The sequence below is a fragment of the Topomyia yanbarensis genome, chromosome 2 (genome assembly GCF_030247195.1).
Source record: "Topomyia yanbarensis strain Yona2022 chromosome 2, ASM3024719v1, whole genome shotgun sequence".
Lineage (NCBI taxonomy): Eukaryota > Metazoa > Arthropoda > Insecta > Diptera > Culicidae > Topomyia > Topomyia yanbarensis.
This window is the reverse complement of record NC_080671.1, coordinates 412,058,279-412,079,989: the sequence shown is the minus strand read 5'-3', so window position 1 is coordinate 412,079,989 and position 21,711 is coordinate 412,058,279. Positions and strand designations below refer to the sequence as shown.

The 21,711-nt window shown below is 41.4% G+C and overlaps 1 protein-coding gene across 4 annotated transcripts in view; it reads left to right on the top strand.

Annotated features, from left to right (window-relative positions):
• Window positions 1-21,193, top strand: part of LOC131685076 (sorting nexin-27) — a 59,228-nt gene extending 38,035 nt beyond the window's left edge. For 3 of the 4 annotated variants that reach the window (XM_058968502.1, XM_058968501.1, XM_058968504.1), the window contains 4 exons: window positions 7,492-7,594; window positions 7,658-8,386; window positions 17,742-18,110; window positions 18,175-21,193. In XM_058968502.1, coding sequence (XP_058824485.1) covers window positions 7,492-7,594; window positions 7,658-8,386; window positions 17,742-18,110; window positions 18,175-18,243 — 1,270 coding nt within the window. In that variant the 3' untranslated portion in view covers window positions 18,244-21,193. Of the gene's footprint in view, window positions 1-6,795; window positions 7,152-7,491; window positions 7,595-7,657; window positions 8,387-17,741; window positions 18,111-18,174 lie in introns of those variants that run through there. The other variant, XM_058968503.1, reaches the window with a different exon arrangement.
• The last annotated feature ends 518 nt before the right edge of the window (window positions 21,194-21,711 follow it).

Sequence of the window (21,711 nt, the reverse complement as noted above, 5' to 3'; positions counted from 1 at the left end):
CTGCTAAAATTGTTTTATTTCAGTGCTTTGTCAATGTACAAAATGTTCCATCTATTTTAACACGTTGGAATATTGAACAATAAAAAAAGTTCCGAGTTTTAGCTTAAAAAAATTTGAAATAATTGCCAACTAGTTTCACAACAAAATTGTATTTAAAATAAACAAACTCTTAAAAGTAAATTTGGTACATCCCACTCTAAAGGAAAATAAAATCTCGCTTGTAATTTATTACTCTTGCTCAAATCTAAGATTTATTTGTTTCATTAAAAATAGACACTTTATGAAGCTTCGTAAAAATAAGGTAAAGTCAAATTTCGGGTTTTTGTAGTTTTTGTACCCAAAAACCGAACAAAATATTCAAAAAGTATAACAAAAAGGTATTTCATAAGTTTAGAGTAAAAATCATTTCAAACTAAAATGATTCGGTAGACTATTCTGGTTTAATAAGCGATCTACGAAAAAAGTTTCGAGTGATCAAAGTCACCCTGATGATCAAAGTTACCCCGGTTTACGGTACGTGCATTTGGCTATGGATATGAAACTGCATAAAATGAACATGGAAAAAGTTTAATGTGTTTTTTCCCTGAAAGTTTGAAAAAAATCGTTGGAATGTGTGAATTTTAACAATCTTTTTCTTGTGATGCCTTTAGATTCTTTACTCCTTTTATATGTATAATTATGAATGCGGCGATAGAGTAGTGAGTATACAGCCAAGTCCTCATTGCACAAATTATATTTTAGTCTAGTTTAGGTTGATGAGCTAGGAACTGTAACTGGGAAGTTTATTATGTCGAGAATACACGATTTTACAGAGAAAATACGCATTGTTTGGTCTGAGTAGGATGATGGCTGATGTTTCTTCTACAAAGGGACGTTACGATCGCGCGATTTTTATGCGTTTCGAGATAATTGAGGATTTGGCGCGGGTTATGTTTTCAATTTCACGCATTACGCGGGTTTGACGCGAATTCAACTTTTGATAGAGTTTCATTTTATCAGAACCTAGTAAGTAAAAGTTAATAGTATCAACGTATACTATTAACTTTTGGTCAAATCCAACGCTAACGCTGGGAACGCTAATTTCTCAAACAAATGAGTTATGGTTATGGAAATTTATATGGGACTCCGTTGTGCCGCTTAGTAACTATTTAGGGTGATTAGAATGATATGAACAAGGTTCCAGTTACGATTTTTAAACTAAAATGCACTTAAAAATGTTGAAACTTGAATGCCAGTATATAGGTGCATCCAATATTCTGCGTTTTCTTTTCATTTGGAGTCAACTATACTACCCACGATCGCATAGTTGTCCCGTTTTCTATGGGATTTTCTATCTTTATGGGACTGATATGCGATCATGAGCAGGTGCTGACCAAATCAAACGGAGGTATTCTCATGGACGATCAAACATGTGTCAAGTTGTCAAATAGCTTCCGGAGCAGAAGTTTTATGTTGCCAGGGGTCGCAGAGATGTTCCCAAAAAATATGAATTTATTTTTGCGTATAACTTTGCCGGTAAGTTGTTGATCTGGCAGGAAATCTGCAGTTGTGGTTGGAAGACTTTGATTTTCATGGTAATCAACCAGACATTGTAATTAGCGCATTATTTTTTAGTATAAGCAGTTTATCGCACATCTTTTTCTTCGGTAGTAGGCATATCTTCCATATATCTGCTCATGAGAGTGAAAATTTTAAACCCTACATTTAACAATAAAGGCTCGATACATTAAAAATGTGGTGCTTTCAAATGCGTGTATTTGCTTAACCTTTCTTTCAATCGAATAATTTCCTGAATGATGAAACAACAACTGAAACAAATCATTCGTGGTTATTTTGAAGGGTTCTTCCTATTCATGTCGCTCTTCATCCGGCATTCTTGTTTTGGCCTGCTAATTCCAGCACTACTTCATCCGACCGCTTCTAAGTTTCAGTTTTCGCTCTATATCGTCCAATATTTCACTATTGAACGCTAAGCTGAGCACAATGATTCTGCTCTTCTGGGATAAACTGGACTCAATTGTCGTTTCATTATAGCATAGTTATATCCTTGCTGTAATGGTAGCTGGCAAAGTCTGTCGGGCCATCGTGGCACGTAATGAAGGGAAACATTCGTTTGTTGATGACTTCCTTTACTTTCGAATTCATAGTATTATCTGTCACGAAAACGCTGATTTTCTTGCCACAGGAACAGATCTCTTGCCAAATTATATTTTTTTCGTGAACCTATCCGCAGAAAATTTAAGCCACAGCATTTGTTCGGTTATCGCATAGGTTTCATCGTCAAAACACATCCTTCGAGTTTCAGCATCTGATCGAACAGTTTAGTGAATTGGATTCTGTTGCTCAAGGCTTCGAATGGGTTGTTTGCTTACTCGATAATATTTGTAACCTTTTCGGATTCGCCGCAGAGTACAGCAATTAGCATTGTTTTTTCCAGATTATATCAGAACGGCCTTTAATCGCGATTGACGATGTACGCTTCCATTCCGATGCTTGATTTGCACATTGCTACGCACATATTTCAAAATATCTCAAAATTTTATCAAGATCGGGGTTCAACAACTTAAGTTTCAACTACTCACAACTTCTACACCACTCATAGACGGAATTTAGTAACTTTTGTGAAATCTGATCTAAGTTTTTCATATTTTTTTTATCGTGACTACGACCAGTGCTGCGAAAGTTCAAAATCAGTTATGCCGAAAACAACATTCAGATTCACCGCCTCCCTCGTTCATTAACTTTCCAACTGACTGAAATTTCAGGCAGAATCGAATGCTTGAGTGCAGAGGAAATATAAATTCATTGATCAACCATTCATTTGTTATTATGTGGACAGTTTGAAGACAGAAGTTGGCATCTTATACATTTTCGAGCGTAAATGAGCTGCGTAATCTATATCTGGTGCTCTTTTGCTCCATAATTCCTCTCAGATCTAGCATAGAAACAAAATTCAGTTTGCTTATGAAACCGAACATGGCTGAACCTGAATGCACTGTGTCGGGAGAACGAATGACGAGGGAAACGAACCAAACATTTCATTCACCGCAGCAGGCATGAATTGAATTTCGTTTCTCTTTCAAGTTCACGCAGGGATGTCAATTTTTTTAGCTCTGTCTACGACTTACCTTTTAATAAATTTTGTAAGAAATAGGAACAAAAGTTTTTCAGTTACATTATATTTGCGCTTATTTGCGAAATACATTATATTTGCGCTAATCAGTTAGAAAGTTAGTTAGCATTTTTTGCTAACTGCTTCATTTGTCGTTCGCTAGTCGAATGAGAAGCATGTGGATGCTCGGTTAGGCGGAGTGATAAGACGAAAGCAATCAGAATTTTCGTCACCCATAAATTGTTATGCTGATTATTTTTGTTAATCAGCCTTATTCTGCATTATGACGGGTCGCTTTTTAGAAAGAATGTGATTTGAATTCTGAAATTACATTATAAAATTTAGTGCTATTATAAAATTTTGTCGAAAATATTTTGCGTTTTGATATTTCAAAATATCTCTGAAAGCTAGGAATATTTGCAAGTAACAAGACACGTTTTGTTTAGCCTTATAATAAAAGATGCAGGTGGACAATATACGAGAAGTTTCCCAGAATATTCAAATAAAAATCAGTCCAAGTTTTAAAGATGTATAGGAAATCGTTATTTGGTTTGAGAACCGTGCAAAATTCGGCGGCGGATTTGGCGCGTTTTTTCTGTTGTCTTTCGTAACATACAGGGTTGTAATCTCTGATTAAATGGGCCTTCAAAGAGTTAGGGACAGACATAAGATTCTTTTTTTTAATTGTTGAGATGAGGCGGGTTGATGCTGTACCTGTGGCCTTCGACTGGTATGATCAATTCTCGTTCGTACGGCTGTCTTCATTACTGGTTGGTGGATATGTGTTCCAAGTGTAATGATCAATTCGCTTGGGTGGGGAAACATGTTTCACTTTTCACTTTGGGTGTGCTGACCGGATCAGAGAAGGAGAGCAGGACTGACGCCTGGGAGAATGTTGATGGTTTCGCGCGACCAATCTTTGGCTCTTGGAAATGACGAGTCACTTTCTGAGATCTGTGTCGCATGTTTGAGTCGAATGTCCAGTGGTTCAAAATAGTTCTTCAGTTTGAGTAGATCGGGTCGTTTGAGAGATTTGTAGTCTCAGAGAGTTGTGGCGATTATCTCTCACGTATTTTATCCGCTTCATAACAACTACCAATATCGACTAGAATAGGTATTATCAAATTCTGTTATAAGATCGAAAAGAAATATACCACAGTTGTAATGTAATACATATTCTCGAGTAAGAGAAGGATAGCATTTTTTATCGTATTTATAATTAGTCGATTGATCCGTTTCAGACCTAGGAAATGAAAAAACGGTTTCTATTCGAAGTTCATTTTTTTGTTTTGTTACCCTCGGCACAGTATCACTGTACCTTGACGTGATCGAGGCATTATCCACGCACATCTTCGCTAGCTTAGAGCATTTTGAAAAATAAATACGATTTTTCTGCATCAATTTTTTTAATTAATAAAAATCGGTGTTGTCCAACATCGGACCGGGAAAGATCGGATGAAACGAGTTTTTGAAATTGAAAGATCAATTTCAATTTTCAATGGGAATTATGAAAGAAAAATTGATTTTGTCAGATCGATTTTTTAAGTGCACAAAATCGATGTTGTAAACAATCAGGCCGAAAAGATCGGATGCAAAAAGTCGATGTTTCGAAACAAAAAGATCGATTTTGAAAAAATCGCATCGACATCTCACGATCTCCCAAACACGTTAACACCAGGGTCTTAAAGTGAACCGTCTAGCACTTACAAATTAATAAACGCGGTCTTGAACTTGAACCTACAAATACCCGTGTTCGCGCTATCATGTGTTGCTCATGTCCTGAAGTCTCTACCCTCAGTCGTAGAGAACCAGTCGAATGAAGTACTCAATGCTCTGAAAAATATGTAAGTATCAGGTTCACGTTCCGCAGATCGTTCAAAAACACACTGGAATATGCAAATGGCCACACGGTAACCAAATCGAATTTATTCACATACGCGCTAGCACACTCCACACACACGTTACCATACAAATGTTTGAGCCCTTCGCGATGATCCATGCACACCCACACCCGCAATCTTGCAAACATGATTACACCCTGGTGACAAAGTGGACGTTTCAGCAGTTGTAAATTTACAAACGCGACCTCCAACGTGATCTCACAAACGCCCGTGTTCGCGTGATCATGAAACGGTTACATCTGGAAGTTTATATCCCGGGTTCTACCAATCTAGGCCCATGCATTTACTTGCCCTTCACTGTGCTACTATTGTATGACAAATAGTGGTGAAATATTTCTGATAAATACTGGGAAAAACTGAACAATATTTAAAAAAACTAGACGAATTATATATTTGTCTGTTTGGCTGGATCGAGTAAAAAGAACTAAAATAATCTAGTTTAAACGAAAATCGCTGGGGGAAATTATGTTTTATATAATAAACGCACGCGAATATGCAAATGGCCACACGGTTACAAAATTAAATTTATACACCAGAAGTCACATACACGCTAGCACACGCGACATACAAAAGTCCACGCGATCCAACGTGTTAACATACAAATGCTTGAGCCCTTCGCGATGACACATGCTATCGTGAAGCCCTTACACCCGCGCATCTCAACCGTTTACTTAATATCACATTCAGAATCACGGCCCGCTGCAATTGGCCTTAAACATTGTTTGAGTAGGTGACATTTCCCCGTCTCGACTGCAATAGTAGTGATTCTGATCGGGAGCCCTCCCGAGAATACAGTAGGACAACTCAAGAAAAAAATAAAAGGAAAAATTATAGGCAATTTATTCTTAGGGGCATTCGCCTCTTTTTCAGGATAGACACATTTCTTACCCTATACGCTGAGCTATGAATTGAACCCAGGTGAGCTGCGTACAAGGTAATCGACTTGCCACTCGACTTTAGTATAGATAACGCAGCCTCAAGCGCGCTGCAAGGAGAACATTGTACAGGAGCAGCCAAGCTAGAGGACTCGACATCACACTCTTTGTGACAAAGATGCGCAAAATGTTATCCTCCTCTTGAGGACCCATGTTTGCTTGACAGACAGTTGCCCCTTCTTGCGATTTTGCAAAATTTGTCTGACGGGATTGGATGGAGATCCACTTAGCAGTACTAATCCGCTTAAAAAATTAATTCCAAATTCTAGAAATTGGTAATGCAATCCCGAAAATAAATGTATCCTGAAGTACATACCTACCAGGCTATTAATATATCAAACCAAAATGTTTGATTCTAATGTAATATTGAAGCTGACCAGTGATCCACTTATCCACCTTACGCTCCGTATCACGCACTCTTTAATATATGTACTGCATTTCCGTACCTAATAAGTTTAATGAATACATATTGAACTCATGTGGCTGAAATAAAAATAAATCAAATTAGGGTCGCTAATTTAACAATGATACCAACACTGCCCGGTTTCAATTGAGTTAATATCAATTATCTTACTATATCATGTGCGAGTTGGAAATACAATTGCTGGAGGCATGTTCAGCTCATAAATATTAGCACACACATACAAATTTAAATAGGGTCGGGAGACAGATTGGAATATTTTTCAGTTTAATTTTTTTGGGAACTTCGCGCAAAGAAATATACATCGATTGAACCCAATTCCAAATTTAACGCTCAGTATAAAAAAAACTCTAATTGCATACCCTATTATTTTGCCTGAATTCACCCATAAAACTCCCCGGTAGCAGTTCTCCATTTCAGTCGTTTTAGTTTTTGTTCGAATCTTCATCGAGATAAAAGCCTAGCGAACAACGTGAGCGTAGCAAACATCTCGTCTCAGATAGTGATACATTGTCAATCCAAATCCGTTTTGGCCAAATAACTCGTGGCATCTTGAGAAAAAAAATAATACCATAACGCACAATGCAACGCAGTTTGTTTACGTCGTACGCGCTAACAAAGAACAAAGCCATTTTTCATCCAAGCACAGGCGACCTAGCCTTTGACAGTAGCGACGATACGGATGGTGAAGAAGTGGACATATTCAACCGTATTGGACGACCCTTGTCGGAGCCCATTCCCACAATCAGTGCTAGGGTTGCTGCCAACGAATCTGCTGCCGGGTTAGTTGGGTTTTAATTGATGGGTAGTGAGTGTTACTGACAAAATGATAGTAGGTCGCAGCCCCTGAGCCCACCATACGTATTAGGAACAATGGATTGAGGCTGCGCTGCGACATTATCAAGCTGCACCGAATCGTCTGATTATGTAACTCAAATTGTCTCATTACCTGGTCGTTTTCATAATAGGTGCATGTTTTAAGTCGCTCTTTCACGGTCGTTAATCGAGTGTTGCCATTTTTATAGTTATATTGCAGTCGTAAAAAAATTAATTGCTTTTGACCTTAATCTACATATTAATACTATTTTTTTATAACCGGTTGTTTATTTTGTTCAATTACAGAAACCATGTGAATGTTGAAGGTGCTACACACAAGCAAGTAGTCGATCTAATCAAATCTGGTGGTGATACCTTGACACTCACCGTTATATCTGTGACACAACAGGTAAATGTGTATGGACAATCGATTCTAAACTTCCCTTACTAATGTTTTGTTCCGATATTGTAGGAAGCTGAGCGCCTCGAACCAACGGAAGACCCGGGCGGATACTCATATATTGATTATTCGGAAAAACGTAGCTTACCGATCAGCATTCCTGACTACAACATAATCCACCGGGGAAATGAGCGTTACGTTGTGTTCAATATTCACATGGCGGGACGGCAGCTTTGCTCACGCCGTTACCGCGAGTTTGCCAATTTGCACCAACTGCTGAAGAAGGAATTTACTGGCTTCAACTTTCCGAAGTTGCCCGGGAAATGGCCATTCCAGCTGAGCGAACAGCAGCTAGATGCCCGCCGACGGGGTCTCGAACAGTATCTGGAGAAGGTGTGCGCTGTACGGGTCATTGCCGAGAGCGACGCGGTACAGGAATTTCTCACCGATACGGTAGACGACATTGCGGCTTCTCCGGTCGATATCAAGATTATGCTGCCGGATCATAACGTTGTGCCGGTATCGGTGCGCAAATCGGCCAACGCGCAACTGGTTTGGGAACAATTAGTACAACGAGCAAGTCTGACATCTTACACACAGCAATATTTCTATCTGTTTGAGATCGTTGAGTATAACTTCGAACGGAAGCTGCAACCGCACGAGATTCCACACCAGCTGTACGTACAGAATTATAGCACCGCATCCAGCACCTGTTTGTGCGTACGGCGATGGCTGTTCTCGATCGAACGAGAAGTGACCCTGCCGACGGGGGAACAAGCTGCCAAGTATATATTTTTTCAGGTAGGTGGAAGAGTTTAAATGCATATATAGGGTTTGGACTGAGTAAATTGGATTTAGACTACGAGTTGGGTATTTTACTTGTTGAATCGTCGTTGTTGTAAGTCAATAAGAATCAGCGATGGCGTAATCGACAATTTAGCGAAAATGATTGATAAAATAATGGAGTCTTCAGGCCGACAAGTTACTTGCACATCATCAAGCACCAACGTTGACGGAATGACGGAGCACGAGGGCAGATCTGCGCCCTTACTGTTGAAATTCGGTAGTTAAAAGTACGGAGTTGGTTGCGCTCCCGATCGGAAAACAGAACTGATGAAATATGTTTGTTCCATAGAAAAAAACGGAGGGCAAGTGCACAAATGTCGCGATCCATGTAAGTTTAGCAATGCAAAAAAACTAATGTAATGTCCATCTGAAACGGCGGAGATGGGCACTAACCTAAAAAACAGCCGTATTTAGTTATTCGACCGTACGAGAAAAACTAGATTTTTAATCGATACCAGCTGCGACGTCTCCATCATACCAGCCACCAATTATAAGGTTTGATATCATTCAGTTTCAATGCAATTTACAACCGATTTAAGCTTGTGACGCAGATTCAATTGGTGCTTCTTGGTTGCCGACATCGCTGTTGCCATCATCGGAGCAGAATTCCTGGCCACATTCGGCATTCTCGTGGACATAAAACATCATCGGATCATTGCTGTGCACAGCATAACAGTAGTCGCGGAAAAAAACATCACGATGTCGCCTGCGTTCACTACTGTGTACACCCCTTTCGGTATAACTGAGAAAAGGAAGTTTCTCTTTGATGAGGAAGAGGATCACAGCAAGGACATACCCTTGAAAGACACCGTTGGCTGCACGGAATCCCCGGTCACACAAGAATTCGCTAATGTAGCGTCGGGTACCACCCCCTTCCCCCTCCACGCCTGACACCCTATCTGTGCAGTTCCCTCGCGTCAGACGGCGTTGTAGGCCTTGATCACGTCCAAAATGGCCACATCGGCGTGGAGATTGTCAGCAGCAGCTCTCTCCATGATTTCTCCGAAGGTGGCCAAGTGTACACCCGTTCCGAGCCCTCTGTAGAAAGCAAAGTGGCGGCGGTCGAGGCGCTTACCCTCTTCAAGCAGGGTAACTAATCTCCTGTTTGCCATCCTCTCCACTGTTTAGCTATGTACAAGAGGGGGCCTATTCTCACAGTCACGTCACTTGGTGACTAGAACAAAATTTTCTTCTAGTCACTAGGTGACGTGACTGTGAGAATAGGGCCCGAGAAGGCTGATTGGCCGGTAATCGCTTGGTGTGCGATTGTTGTGGTTTGTTTTCGTAATGGGAACGATGTTGGCGGTTCTCCATTCTTTGGATAAGGGCCAGCCTTCACAAACTGCGTTAAAACTGTCGAGAAGCGCTTCTTTTGCCCTCGGATGGAAGATGTCTTAGCATAGGATGGCCGACCAGATCCGATCCTGCTGAACCACCGCGTTGTGGGAAAAGATGGTTGATGATGCCTCCATTGCGGCTCTGCGCTTCGTAAAGTTCGGGTGGAGTCCCTCGTTAGCCGAGAGGGACTTCAAATGTACTCCGATCAAATTGGCGATTTCTAGTGGGTCAGCGAAGGTCACTCCGTTAGTAGTGGTGGTATAGCGTTCTGCATTCTTGGTCCACAGAGCGCATTTACCTGTCTCCACAGTTCGGACATTGAAGAGTCCGGCCCGATCCCATCGAACTTGGCCCAGCTAGCCTCTTTTGCTTCCTGGATGGCTCATCTCGCTTGGTTCCGGTGTATTTTAAATGGGTTCTTTTGAGAATGCGACGGGCTCTACGGCGTACCCTGATGGTCGACGCTCCGCCAAAGCCAACTGGTGATGTGGGGGGAGGGTCCAGTTGAGAAATATAACTACTGGGAAATCATCGCTTCCAGCAGTGTCCCTGGCTCTGGCCCAGCCGCAGTTTCCAACAATGGACCTTGAAACATCGTGAGAAGAATCGACCGCAGAGGAATGTGCTCAGAATTTCATTCCCTGGTGACAGCATTTGAGCGACCTTCAGGCGGTGTGGTGGGTATTAGTGTCCCTCATTATAATGAAAGAGGTCTCGATCTGGGATATTAGGCCTTGAACCTTATTTCTAACACCGGTTATAGCCTGAGGAATGTACAACGAGACGACGGTGCACGTGAGGGGAAAGTTGATTCCTCCTAGCGGATACAATTAATTCAGTTTTCAACTGTACGGTTGTTGAGACGATGTCGGCTTTAACTGCGATACCAATTGTTCGGTATACCTAAGTTTCTACCTCTGGCCCTTTCCCAAACATACCGGTTGCTGATCCTGCGTGTCGGATCAGACCCCAGTTTGAGGTGGTCTCCTGAAGTACCAGGCAGATAGGGTCGGAGTAGTAAATCATGTGTTCCAGGTCCTCGAAGCTGGCTGCCAGTCCGTTGATGTTCCACTGTATGGACAGAGTCGTCCGCGTTCGACAGAGATATGTATCTAGTGAGCAGTCATGGTGGCTGGTGTGCTCGTTATTTGATGATGGTCCGGAGTGAGGGTTGGAGGGACCATATGCTAGGTTGCCTGAAAGCAGTTCAGGGAGGAGTATCTGATTGTGGTTTGGAGGTAATATGGTTCGCCTTACCTGTGAGCCAGTCGAAGACTCGTCGACTGTGGTCGGAACTATCCCGGACAGAGCCGGAGAAGGGAATAAGGTTTTCTATCTAACTCTACAGCTAGCAATTTCGGATGACAACAAAACAGAAGTACTCATCCGGGACCCATCCCAACCAGAAATGAATGAACCTGACCATGAAAGACAATTTGGAAATTACAAACTACGCGTGGTGTCAAAACTTCGACATCTCGGTGCTTACATGACCAGCACTCTAAATCGTCGGGAAACGGTATCAGATCGTGTCCAAAAAGCACTTCGAGCGTACCATTCAATCGCGTTGTTTGTTAGAACGTTCAGGCTTCGATGGGAAACTTCACGTAAGATATACCACACAGTGATAACACCGATAGTTTTATATGCCTTAAAGGTATCCACGTTAACCAAGCAGAACAGAGACCGATTACGTGACATGGAGCTACAAATTGTTTCAGGACTGTATCACGACTCGCGCATTGACTCTAACGAACAGAACCAAGCAAACTTATCGGCTTCGGACATAGAAGCAATCCTGGAAGGCCGCACAATAGTACGGAAGATAAGAATGGCCCGATTACTATACTGGGCACACATACAACGAATGGAGGAAGGAGAGATAATAAAGCTGGCAGCCGAGTATCAGATCCCTGGTCTATATAAACGCGGTCGACCGTGCCACAACTGGAACACCTCTGTAGTGCAGGATATGGTATGCACCAAACTATCGGCAGCCTACCTGAGGGAGTTAGCAGAAGACCGTGAACGGTTTAAGGCCTTCGCAGGTCGCATGCTTTCCCAACTGTGTGAGGAACCCGCAGAAGAAGAAGAGGAATACGAAGACGACTTCCCAGGATTTCAGGAAGGAGATGATCACGAGGAGAACTTTGAAGGATTCGAGGAATCGGAAACGGACGACTAAATCACACATGCGAGGAATTAAACCTCAACAAAATTGCCGAACTGAAAATTAACGTGACAATAAAAATAAAAAAATCAATTAAAAGCAAACACAATGTATCCTCATTCCGCAAATAATTTCATGAGCCAGCAACATGTATGTCCAATTACAAGTACTAATCACGCCCTTTATTTCCATTTCTTTTATTTGCTAACCCGGTGCAAGAGAACGTGACGGCCAAAGAAACGGAAAACCAATAGCCCAAACAGACCAGGAACAGGAAGGAGGACTACGAGCAGGGAAACGAACATCAGATGAGAAATCGTTTACTTATTTATTATAACTACGATACTAATCACAATTATTTTGCTTTTTTGTCTCGTTTCAGCAAACCAAAACCTCTCTACTATCTCTTCATTTTCTGCCTCCGACTATCCTCTATGTAATGTATCTGAAACTTGTGGGACTGGCTAACAACCGGCGCCTGCTTGTGGAAGAAACTGGTGTGCTATACGGACTAGTACATACGAACAGTTAGGCTTTGTAGGTCCTCATCTTGACAGTGTCTAGATGGGCGGATGAACGTCTGCCAGGGTGTGGGCTGAGAAATGACAATGACAATGACAACTCTACAGCTAGCAATTTCGGATGATGTTTTGGGCGCGATATTACTGGGGTCTGCGGTCGGCTCTAAGAGGGTTACATTTAGGACGGCTATGCTTTTGTGGTAGAGATATAGGGTGCTTACGGACTGCTCTTCCAGTGACCGCAATTGGTGTGGCAAGGGGTCCACGAGACTGTTGCTTCGCGCGGAATCTCATCGGATGCCAGGGGCATTGGGACTTGGTGAACGTGGATTCGGTGGTTTAACGTTTTTTATTTAGCTTTAGTTTTGTGCCTATCAACCTATGGGTTGGTACTGTTCAGCTGTCGGGTCTGTTGGTCACCGGGTCAATCTTCTGGCACGGCGAGCGTCGTCTGTTTACGTTTAGTATTTAGCGTTTCGGATTCTCCTCATCATTAACTAGCACCATAGCCAAGTTGATGAAATAACAAGGATTGAGCGTCTAACTAGTGCTAATTTTGGTGCTAGTTTAGATTTATCATCTAATTGCCACCAATATGGTGCTAGTTACTGATGAGAATCCGAATCGCTCAAAACTAATTTTAACTTAGGTATTGGGCCTTCCTGCACGAAAAAACAACATTTTTGCATAGTCGTCTGTCAGTTGCTTTTAGTTGATGTTCGTAGAAGGGCGTAGGTCTCTCCTCGTTAGCTGCCTAGTGTGATGGCCGGGAACGATTCGGTGGGCTGCCTGAAAATGGCTTGGAGGCGTGTATCTGGTTGTGGTTGAGTGGAAATGAGTTGTGGCTTATCCGGAGGGAGAGGGTAGCCGGGCTCCCTGTACCAGACAGGGCCGGCGCCGGGAGAAGACTTTCTCTCTGACTTTGTGTATGTCTGATGGTGCAACTATTCTTGTTTTTTTTGTTGTTGGAATGAGTCTTCCTTTGTTTCCTTTTCTTGGGTTTGTTGCTTTGTTAAGTTTAGTGCGTTGTTTTGTTTCCGATCTAGCTGTTGATGGTGTTTTCGATGCTTTATTCCAAAATATTGGTCTCGGGACAGTTGGCTGAATTGCTGTGTCTTCTCAGTTTGTGGTTGACTGTGTTTGAGTTTATTGCTGTCGATCTTTTCTGGGGTTTTCAGTTGTTCTGCTTTGAGAAAACCTAGTTATCGACCAAAACCTAGTTATCTTGAACAACGGACAGCCCATTTTCTTCCCCGTGAACCTGAACTGAAGACCCTCGGACATTGATCTTGTGCTAGTATCCCCATTGTTACTGATCGAGGCGACCATGAGCATCCTCGACTACAGAGTAGGCAGTCACCATAGGGCTCCGGAAACAATCGTACAAGTCAAACCTCGCGTGTCAAAAATATGGAAGCCAGCAAGATAAATTCTATAGGCGAACTTCAAAAGGAGATTAAAAGCGCCCTGAAACTCTGCAAACAAAAACAAGCACACGTCAAAGTTCTGGTGGTCTGACAAAGTCGAGCAAGCCTGGAAAGGCAAGAAAGCAGCTCTATCACTATTTAATAAATCCTATGACATGATGAGCTGTTGGGCGATGTTTGCTGGGAAAAGGAAAGAATGATCGAAGACAAACTTCCAGAAATTCGTGACAAGCATCGACCCACAAACGCCCGTTCATATCGTATGGAACAAACTAAAATAGCTAACAGGTCGCAGAAAAAAAGTTGCAAATATCCTGGTCCATGTCGGAATCGCAGCAGCAAACGAATTTCTCGATAAACATTTTCCGCCTGAACCTTACCATGAGGACACACGGTGGATTTCTGGCAGAGCTACATCGCCAAGATGGTCCAGGGGAGAACAAGAATATGAGCCCCTGGGGAAGATGGAATATCGTACCAACGTACTGGGTATACTACAACCTACAGTCAGAGACAGCATAATCAGGCACCTGAATCTAATCTGGCGAACCCAAAGATTACCTATGGACCTAAAAACGATCAGGGTTATGGAATAGGATTTGTCAGATCAAAGGGCAAAATCGAATCGCCGCAGTAGTTTTCGTGGATCTCTTCAACGCTTTCAACTGCGTTTAAGGTTGCACAGAGAATGGGCAAAAATCGAAAGCAAAAAAAAGCAGTTTTCCTCCACACCGTTTGTTACATCTTCATAAAAATCAATCAGCCTATGTAGAATGTTGTTACAGTACTGCTGATTAATTTTTGTGAAGATCCAACACACGGTGTGAAAAAACTGCTTTTTTCGTTTTCGACCTTCTCTGTTCATCCTTAAATCGATAAGATTAAAGAAATACTATTGAATCTGAATATTCCTCCAGAACTGACAAGCTGGTTCGACACCTTCCTAACAAACAGAAAAATCCCACATCAGGTGGCTGGTGAAATGCTTACCCGCTCCGTCAGTCAAGGTTTACCACAGGGCGATGTTTGTTCACCCACTCTATTTAACATCTATACTGCAGTACTTCACAGCATCAAAGTCGAAGGTGTAATGCTTGAACGACTTCGCGATTCTCGTTTGAAGGCGCTTCCAGAACGACAATTTGGCTAGAGCAGAGGCTTTCCTGAGAAAATTCAAAGATAAGGTTGAGGAACTAAACCTATCCATTAAACATCGAAATCGTTCGAACTCACAAGATCTGGGTCTAATCCTTGACAGATCACTCCGATAAGAGATCTCATACAAAAACGGACAGAACGATAAAACTTGATAAAAGTTATCAACGGCACCCAGTACGGCGTACACCTGCAAACACTTGGCATGATCTACAATGTCCTCTTTATGAGCTGCCTGGAGTACTGTTCAGCAATCTATGGCTCCGCCCACAAATCGAATTTGCAGAGAATTGACGCGCTAAATAATCAGTGTCTATGAAAGGTTACCGAATGCACAAAATCAACTACCATCAACACTCTTTATGCAATAGTAAGTCGACTCAAGTATTGTCGCAAACACGACGCTGGCAAACAGTTAGCAAAGTAATACCACCGAGAATCAGCCGTTTAACATCAACTGGATAACCTAATAGATCAGGACCAGGAGAATGATAACATTCGGTACAGTTTCATCGAACAGATGGCTCTAGATCAGCGGCTCTCAACCTTTTGCGTACCACGGCCCCTTCGAAATAACCCTCAGTTGCTCCGGCTCTCACGTATAAACATCTATTTTGTATTCTATCAATTTCAATATGCGCTCGGAAAATATATTTTTCTTCGCGGACCCCCAGCAGCGACTTCACGGCCCGATCACTGCTCTAGATCATGCATCGACTCTCCGCGAGTTATCTCCTTCTCACGCCAGCAAAGCCCAATGGAATGAAGTACAAATCGAGACTGAATTATCGGGCGGCACCTGGAAAACGAAATCAACCAATAGCAAAATCTTTTAAAACCCAATTCTCGCTTTAATTCACGACAAATATACGGAAAAACGCATTATCTATACTTATGCGTCCAAAAACTAAGAGTTCTGCGAAATTGGCTTATACGATGGATCATCAAACTTCCGTCTCTGCCTAAACCGCGAACACTACGTATGCATCATGTCTGCGGAGTCGGAGGCTATCGGGGTCGCCCTTCAGTATGTATGGCGCTTCGGAATCACCACGTTATCATGACAGTCAAACATAAAGGATCGTTAGCGGGACGAGATCATAGAAGGTTTATTATCAATGGCTTCAAAAACTCTAACCATATTGCAATGGATTCCGGGACACACTGGAACCACCGGAAACGAGATAGCTAACTACTTGGCGAAAGCAGCTCTAGAACAACATCAAATCTGCACAGACAAAATGCTTGTCCAACGTGTTGAATTACTCTCTACATCTAGGAAATTCAAATACACAACAGTGGTTGGTACCTTAAACACACTTCAGAAAACAGGAAACGATGCAAATTTTTCCAGATCCAAAATATGATGCCGGTTAAACCCTGATACACTGGATTACAGCTCACTAATACAGAAACTCGCAACCTGAACCTCCTACTAGCAGGACACGATTACTCAGCACTCTGGCTGTTCAAAATAAGCGTAATATGTACCAGATTGTATATGCGAAAGATGCAACATTATCGAAAATGCAGAACACATACTTTTTCACTGCATCAATCACACGGAAATCAGACACAAATACGCATTAAACCGCTACAGCAATATCCACTAAATTTTTAACCCTAAAAACAAAAATGAAAAACAGTCTTCCTCCGAGAAATAGACCAAACAATCTGACACAATGCTCCTACAAAAATCAAAAGCCAGTCAGCAGCGCTGAAAGTAAAGTCGATGAGACTAAAAACAAAACACTACAGGATATTCCTGCCACCCTCCAGAATCTCAACATTCAGTGTTTCGCGGGGAGTTCGGCAACAAAATTGTTTACTGCTAGATAACCATCCGGTTTCCATCCACGAGCCCAATGCATCGAACATGATGTCCGAGTCAGGACATCACACGATTTAAATCACGACTCTTATCTATCCCTTTGAACCAAGGTTTCGTCGATCCATACTTTCGGGACTATCGAATCTAGCCAAACAATGGCGATATTGAATGTTGTTGTTGTCTCGAGTCAAGTCGAGCTGTGCTCAAAGAGTGCTCATTCGCTCGTTAACCCGTTGACGAACCGGTGCTAGTTCCCATGATTCTTGGCTTTCATTAAAATTTTCATTCGCGTTTCTACTGTTGATATCTTGTGGATAACGCAGCGGCCTTCTCCCCGTATATGTCTGAGCACTCTTTGTCCCACCACGGATTTTGCATTTCGCGCCTGGTACTCGTTTAAACTTAGCTTGAATCGCGGTATCGAGAATCAAGTCGGAGGGAACTTGAATTCCTTCTCTGAAGGAAGTTCCTGTTTCGAGCCGATAGTTTCGGATATTCCAATCAATATTTCGTGTGATTAATGTGGTCATATCGTACAGAGGACACGCTGGTAGCGGAAAAATCCAAGGAAGAGAAAAAAATGCAGTAGTAGGGAATGGCACGGTTAATATAAAATAATTGAAAGATTTACTTAATTTTTACCACAAGCTAGAAAGGCCAATCGACTCAGCCAGACACTATAGTTCAAAGCAGCATTATTCAGCGATAATTGCACATAAGAGAGCGCAGAAAATTTTGAACAGGCGGTTTTGTTGTTTCCAACGGCACTATACGGCACCATCCGAATGATCCGGCTGACATAGCACAAATATTTCCAAAAATGCTACTAATTTCAAAATTCACCCATTTCCGCTCTTCTCCGTTCCAGGCCGTCGACGAGGTTAATCGGGGTAACATTCGCGCCGATGGACGACTGTACGAGCTAAAGGCTCTGCAGAATTCGAAAAAAGCAGACGATTATCTATCGCTGGCGAGGACATTGCCCGGTTACGGTGACATCGTGTTCCCGCATTGCGCCTCTGATAGTCGCAAGGAGGGGCACGTGGTACCGGCGGTCGGTGCGAAAAGTTTCCGGCTGCACGCCTGCCGCGAAGATGGCGCCTTGGAATCACAAACCGTCGAGCTGCAGTGGGCGACCATCTCGCGCTGGGAGAGCGACGAGGAATCGATGGCATTCTGCTTCCAGTACAGTAGATCTGACAAGCAACCACGATGGGTGAAGGTGTTCACTCCATATGTACGTATTGGATCCGGGGATGGGGGCATTGGTTGTTTAATTACATTTATTTTATTCTTTTTAGCACGCGTTTCTAGCGGATTGCTTTGATAGGATAATGGAAGAACGCTCCTGGGATGACACTGGGGAGTAATCCACCAACTGCGAGCCTTTGCCTCTATCATTGCAGACCGGCGACGTGATGGAGGCTGAGTAGCAATTAGACAAATTTAATCTCCTAACATAATTTATTCGTAACGAAGGCACAGTAAAAAGTCGTTTGTTAGCGAGAGCTACACGAGCACGAGCGCAATGACTTTACAGTATTGATTATGCCTGACTTGAAAGGATTAGAGATTTTTTCTATGGACGTAATATTGTAAACGAAAACAACGTTTTGCTAAAGCATTTTTTCGTTAAAGTTCTTACACACACTCGATGTAATTGTGGTCAAAGTATTATGAACATTCTTCTTAATTTTGTGCATTAAACTGTGACGATATATTGTGGTACTTTCAGCAGTATTCATTTTTCCTTTTAGGTGAGGTGGTTGACGGGGCTTTTTGATAGCAAAATCGTATGTCAGAAATAGTTCGCTTACTTCCTATTGTGAGCTTTGGAAATATGCCAATCTCTTAATTGTATTTAATGTTTCGAGGCGTGGAGCAAAAACTACAACAATTAATTTAAACTGAATGTTACATGTACAGTTTTGGTAAAATATTGATATGGCGCTGGAAAAGCTCACAATTAGGTGAATTTGAAGGAATTGTAGGCGGAATACAAAACAACCATATTTTAGATTGCGATATATACTCATATTCGTGTGAGATATGAAATTTAGCATTAGAGTGAATTTTCAAATACTGAATGCGCCGATTGTGCATTAGATTCGACTGGCAAGTTCGTTCTCAACTCTTTGAGAAGATTCTCGAATAATTTTTTGAACATCTTCCATCGCTCCCGTAATGGAATGAAAATATTTTAGTCGTACAGAACTTTCATTTATGATTTAGTAGTACAAACATCTTTTTGTCTGGTCCTTTGTGAGAAATGAATGTAACGGATACCGTCTGACGGTTTCTCCACAAATACTCGATGGCACGAGGTCAATTATCTCGACCGAACGCGTCCCAACGTTGGTTGATTGGTTGGTTTGTTCCCGTAACACACAAGCTTGGCAGCTTGTGTGAATTTCAGCATAGTGACTGGAAAATCACACTAAAGTGGATATTTTCATCTTCTAGCGGTGTGATTCTCTGCCATTGTTCGAATTACGTTTGCTCCACCATGTCAACAAAGATTTTCTTCTAGGAAACTATTGGCTGCACACTTCCGTGTTCTCCAGTTATCACTAAATGGTTTCCGGAACCGTAGTGCTGAACTCCAACTTCAACACCAGTTGATTCTATTTCTAATCGTGATAACCCTTTACAGTTAAAACACTCGTTACATGATCTTACACAGTAATCTTAGTATTTTTACACATTAATTTAAAAATTCAACGCTTTAAACTATAGTGTCAATGCTTGAAACCACCTCACTGTTAAGCGACTATTGACTGAATTTATCCGATCACAAGCGTTACGTTGAAAATAGAATTGCGTCCACACTAATAAAATATATGTATGTGATTTAATTAATCAAAAAAGTATCCATATTATTTTAATTATGATTCATGTGATTATTAGCTTGTATGTAAGATAATTTTACCGCTAAGTTTTCGTTCTCAAAGGAAACACTATCCGTTCACTACGTATGGTACTTACTCACTCAGCTCGTTCAAAAGCACCCATTTTGTAACAAAGCAGATCATATCGCTTCATAAATAGGATAGTTTGAAGTGAAGTTTTTTGGGTCTGTGGCAAGTGATGTATATCGTAGGGTAACAACACACATTCACTTCCCCAGCGTTTGTCTATGACTGTATTCTAATAGTAGGGTTTTATTTGGGAAATGTCCCCCATGGTAGGTACGTATGGTATTATAGCTAATGGCTATGCTCTATTATTGCATTTAGTTGAAATTAAAAACAAGAAATCATAGCTTGCAGGGGACAGGGTGGTTGTTTTTCGTAGTTGAAGCGTCTGTATAGCAAACGGAAACTAGAAGAAATAAAAGCAAACAATTCTTCGAAGTTTTTACATTCCATCTGTATCAAAACTATGAAGCAGTCGTTAGATTTCCTTGATTTGCGTAGTCATAGTAATATGTTGTAAAAATTGAATATCCGAAAAATCTTGATTGCTGTTATGAATGAATCTTAAGGAATATATAGAAATGTGATAAACACAAATGCGTATTACATAAGTGGTAGTTTTTGGAGTTGAACCGTGTCTAAATTAAGCAGCCGTTCAAAAAAAAAAACAAGTATCCGATTTCACCCATAAATAAGTTCATTTTGGCAAAACTAGTCGATCAGATGTACCATTTCTGTATATTTCTAGTTTTGCGATTTATTTTGTGAAAACGAATGGGTGATTGTTGGAACTTGCAGAATCTACAGCATTGTTTTGTAAATATTGTTTTAAAACCGATCATATGTCTCTAATATACAGGATATTAATCCCTCTAATGTTAAGAAACAGATTTCAATTAAAACAAAACTGAAGAATCCTGACCCTGTTATTAACTACAATTATATCATCCCATTTCACGAGCCCAGAGAAAAAAAACTAGAGAATGCAGATTTGTGAAAACTTAGATTTAACGAAATGTGTTAGCGGTATAACAACTAAAAAGAAAAAGATCTTTATAGAATTTGAATAATGATAAAGTATCCAGTTGATATCAATACAAGATAGTTTAGTTAAAAAACCAACTCGAACAGACGTAAATCTAACATACACATATTCCTGGCTGACCTAAATAATTGCGGGAACTAGTTTGAAAGCTAACAGATTAGGTAAACCAATTGCCAGCAATCAAACAGCTGCGAAAGTAATTTGTAGAGGTTAGAGAACACAACACGATATAAGAATCATATTCAATAAACATGCTATCACTTATGATTTATAATTTATCTGCACTGCAACGAGTTGATTGTGGAACAGAAAAATACTACTATCACATTACAAATGAAGAACGATCGCAGTCGAATGATATTTCAGTGTGTTTCGCTTATTGATCCGAAACCTTTCTGTTTTGCGGGTTGCGGATTGATCGGATATCAGTCCCAAGAACTCTATTCTTGCCTTTACCTCAGTGTGGCAAAACATAGAGCAGCAATATACCACGCACGACCAGACAACATATTGGATGTCACGAAAACCTGTGGTGCACACATTAACAATTGACAAGGGGTGGGACTGTGCTGCCGCTCTACGTATAATTGTCCCATGTGTATAGAGAATTCTTTAGCACATGGGACAGCTATGCGTATAGCGGCAGTGTAAATCTCGTACAAAATCTGAACTATAGGGTGTGTTGCAGGTCGGAACAGTTGCTTGGTAGCAGCTAGGGCTGCCAGCGAAGCGCACAACGTAGTGTTAGCACGGCTGAAAAACGATAAGTTTTAATTCAGGAAGTCTAGTGTTAACCACCAACCGAATAGGTCACTAATAAAGTGTTTCTCTAGCGCAATAAAATAGTACCTAATTTTAATTAACACTTGTGTTTCCTG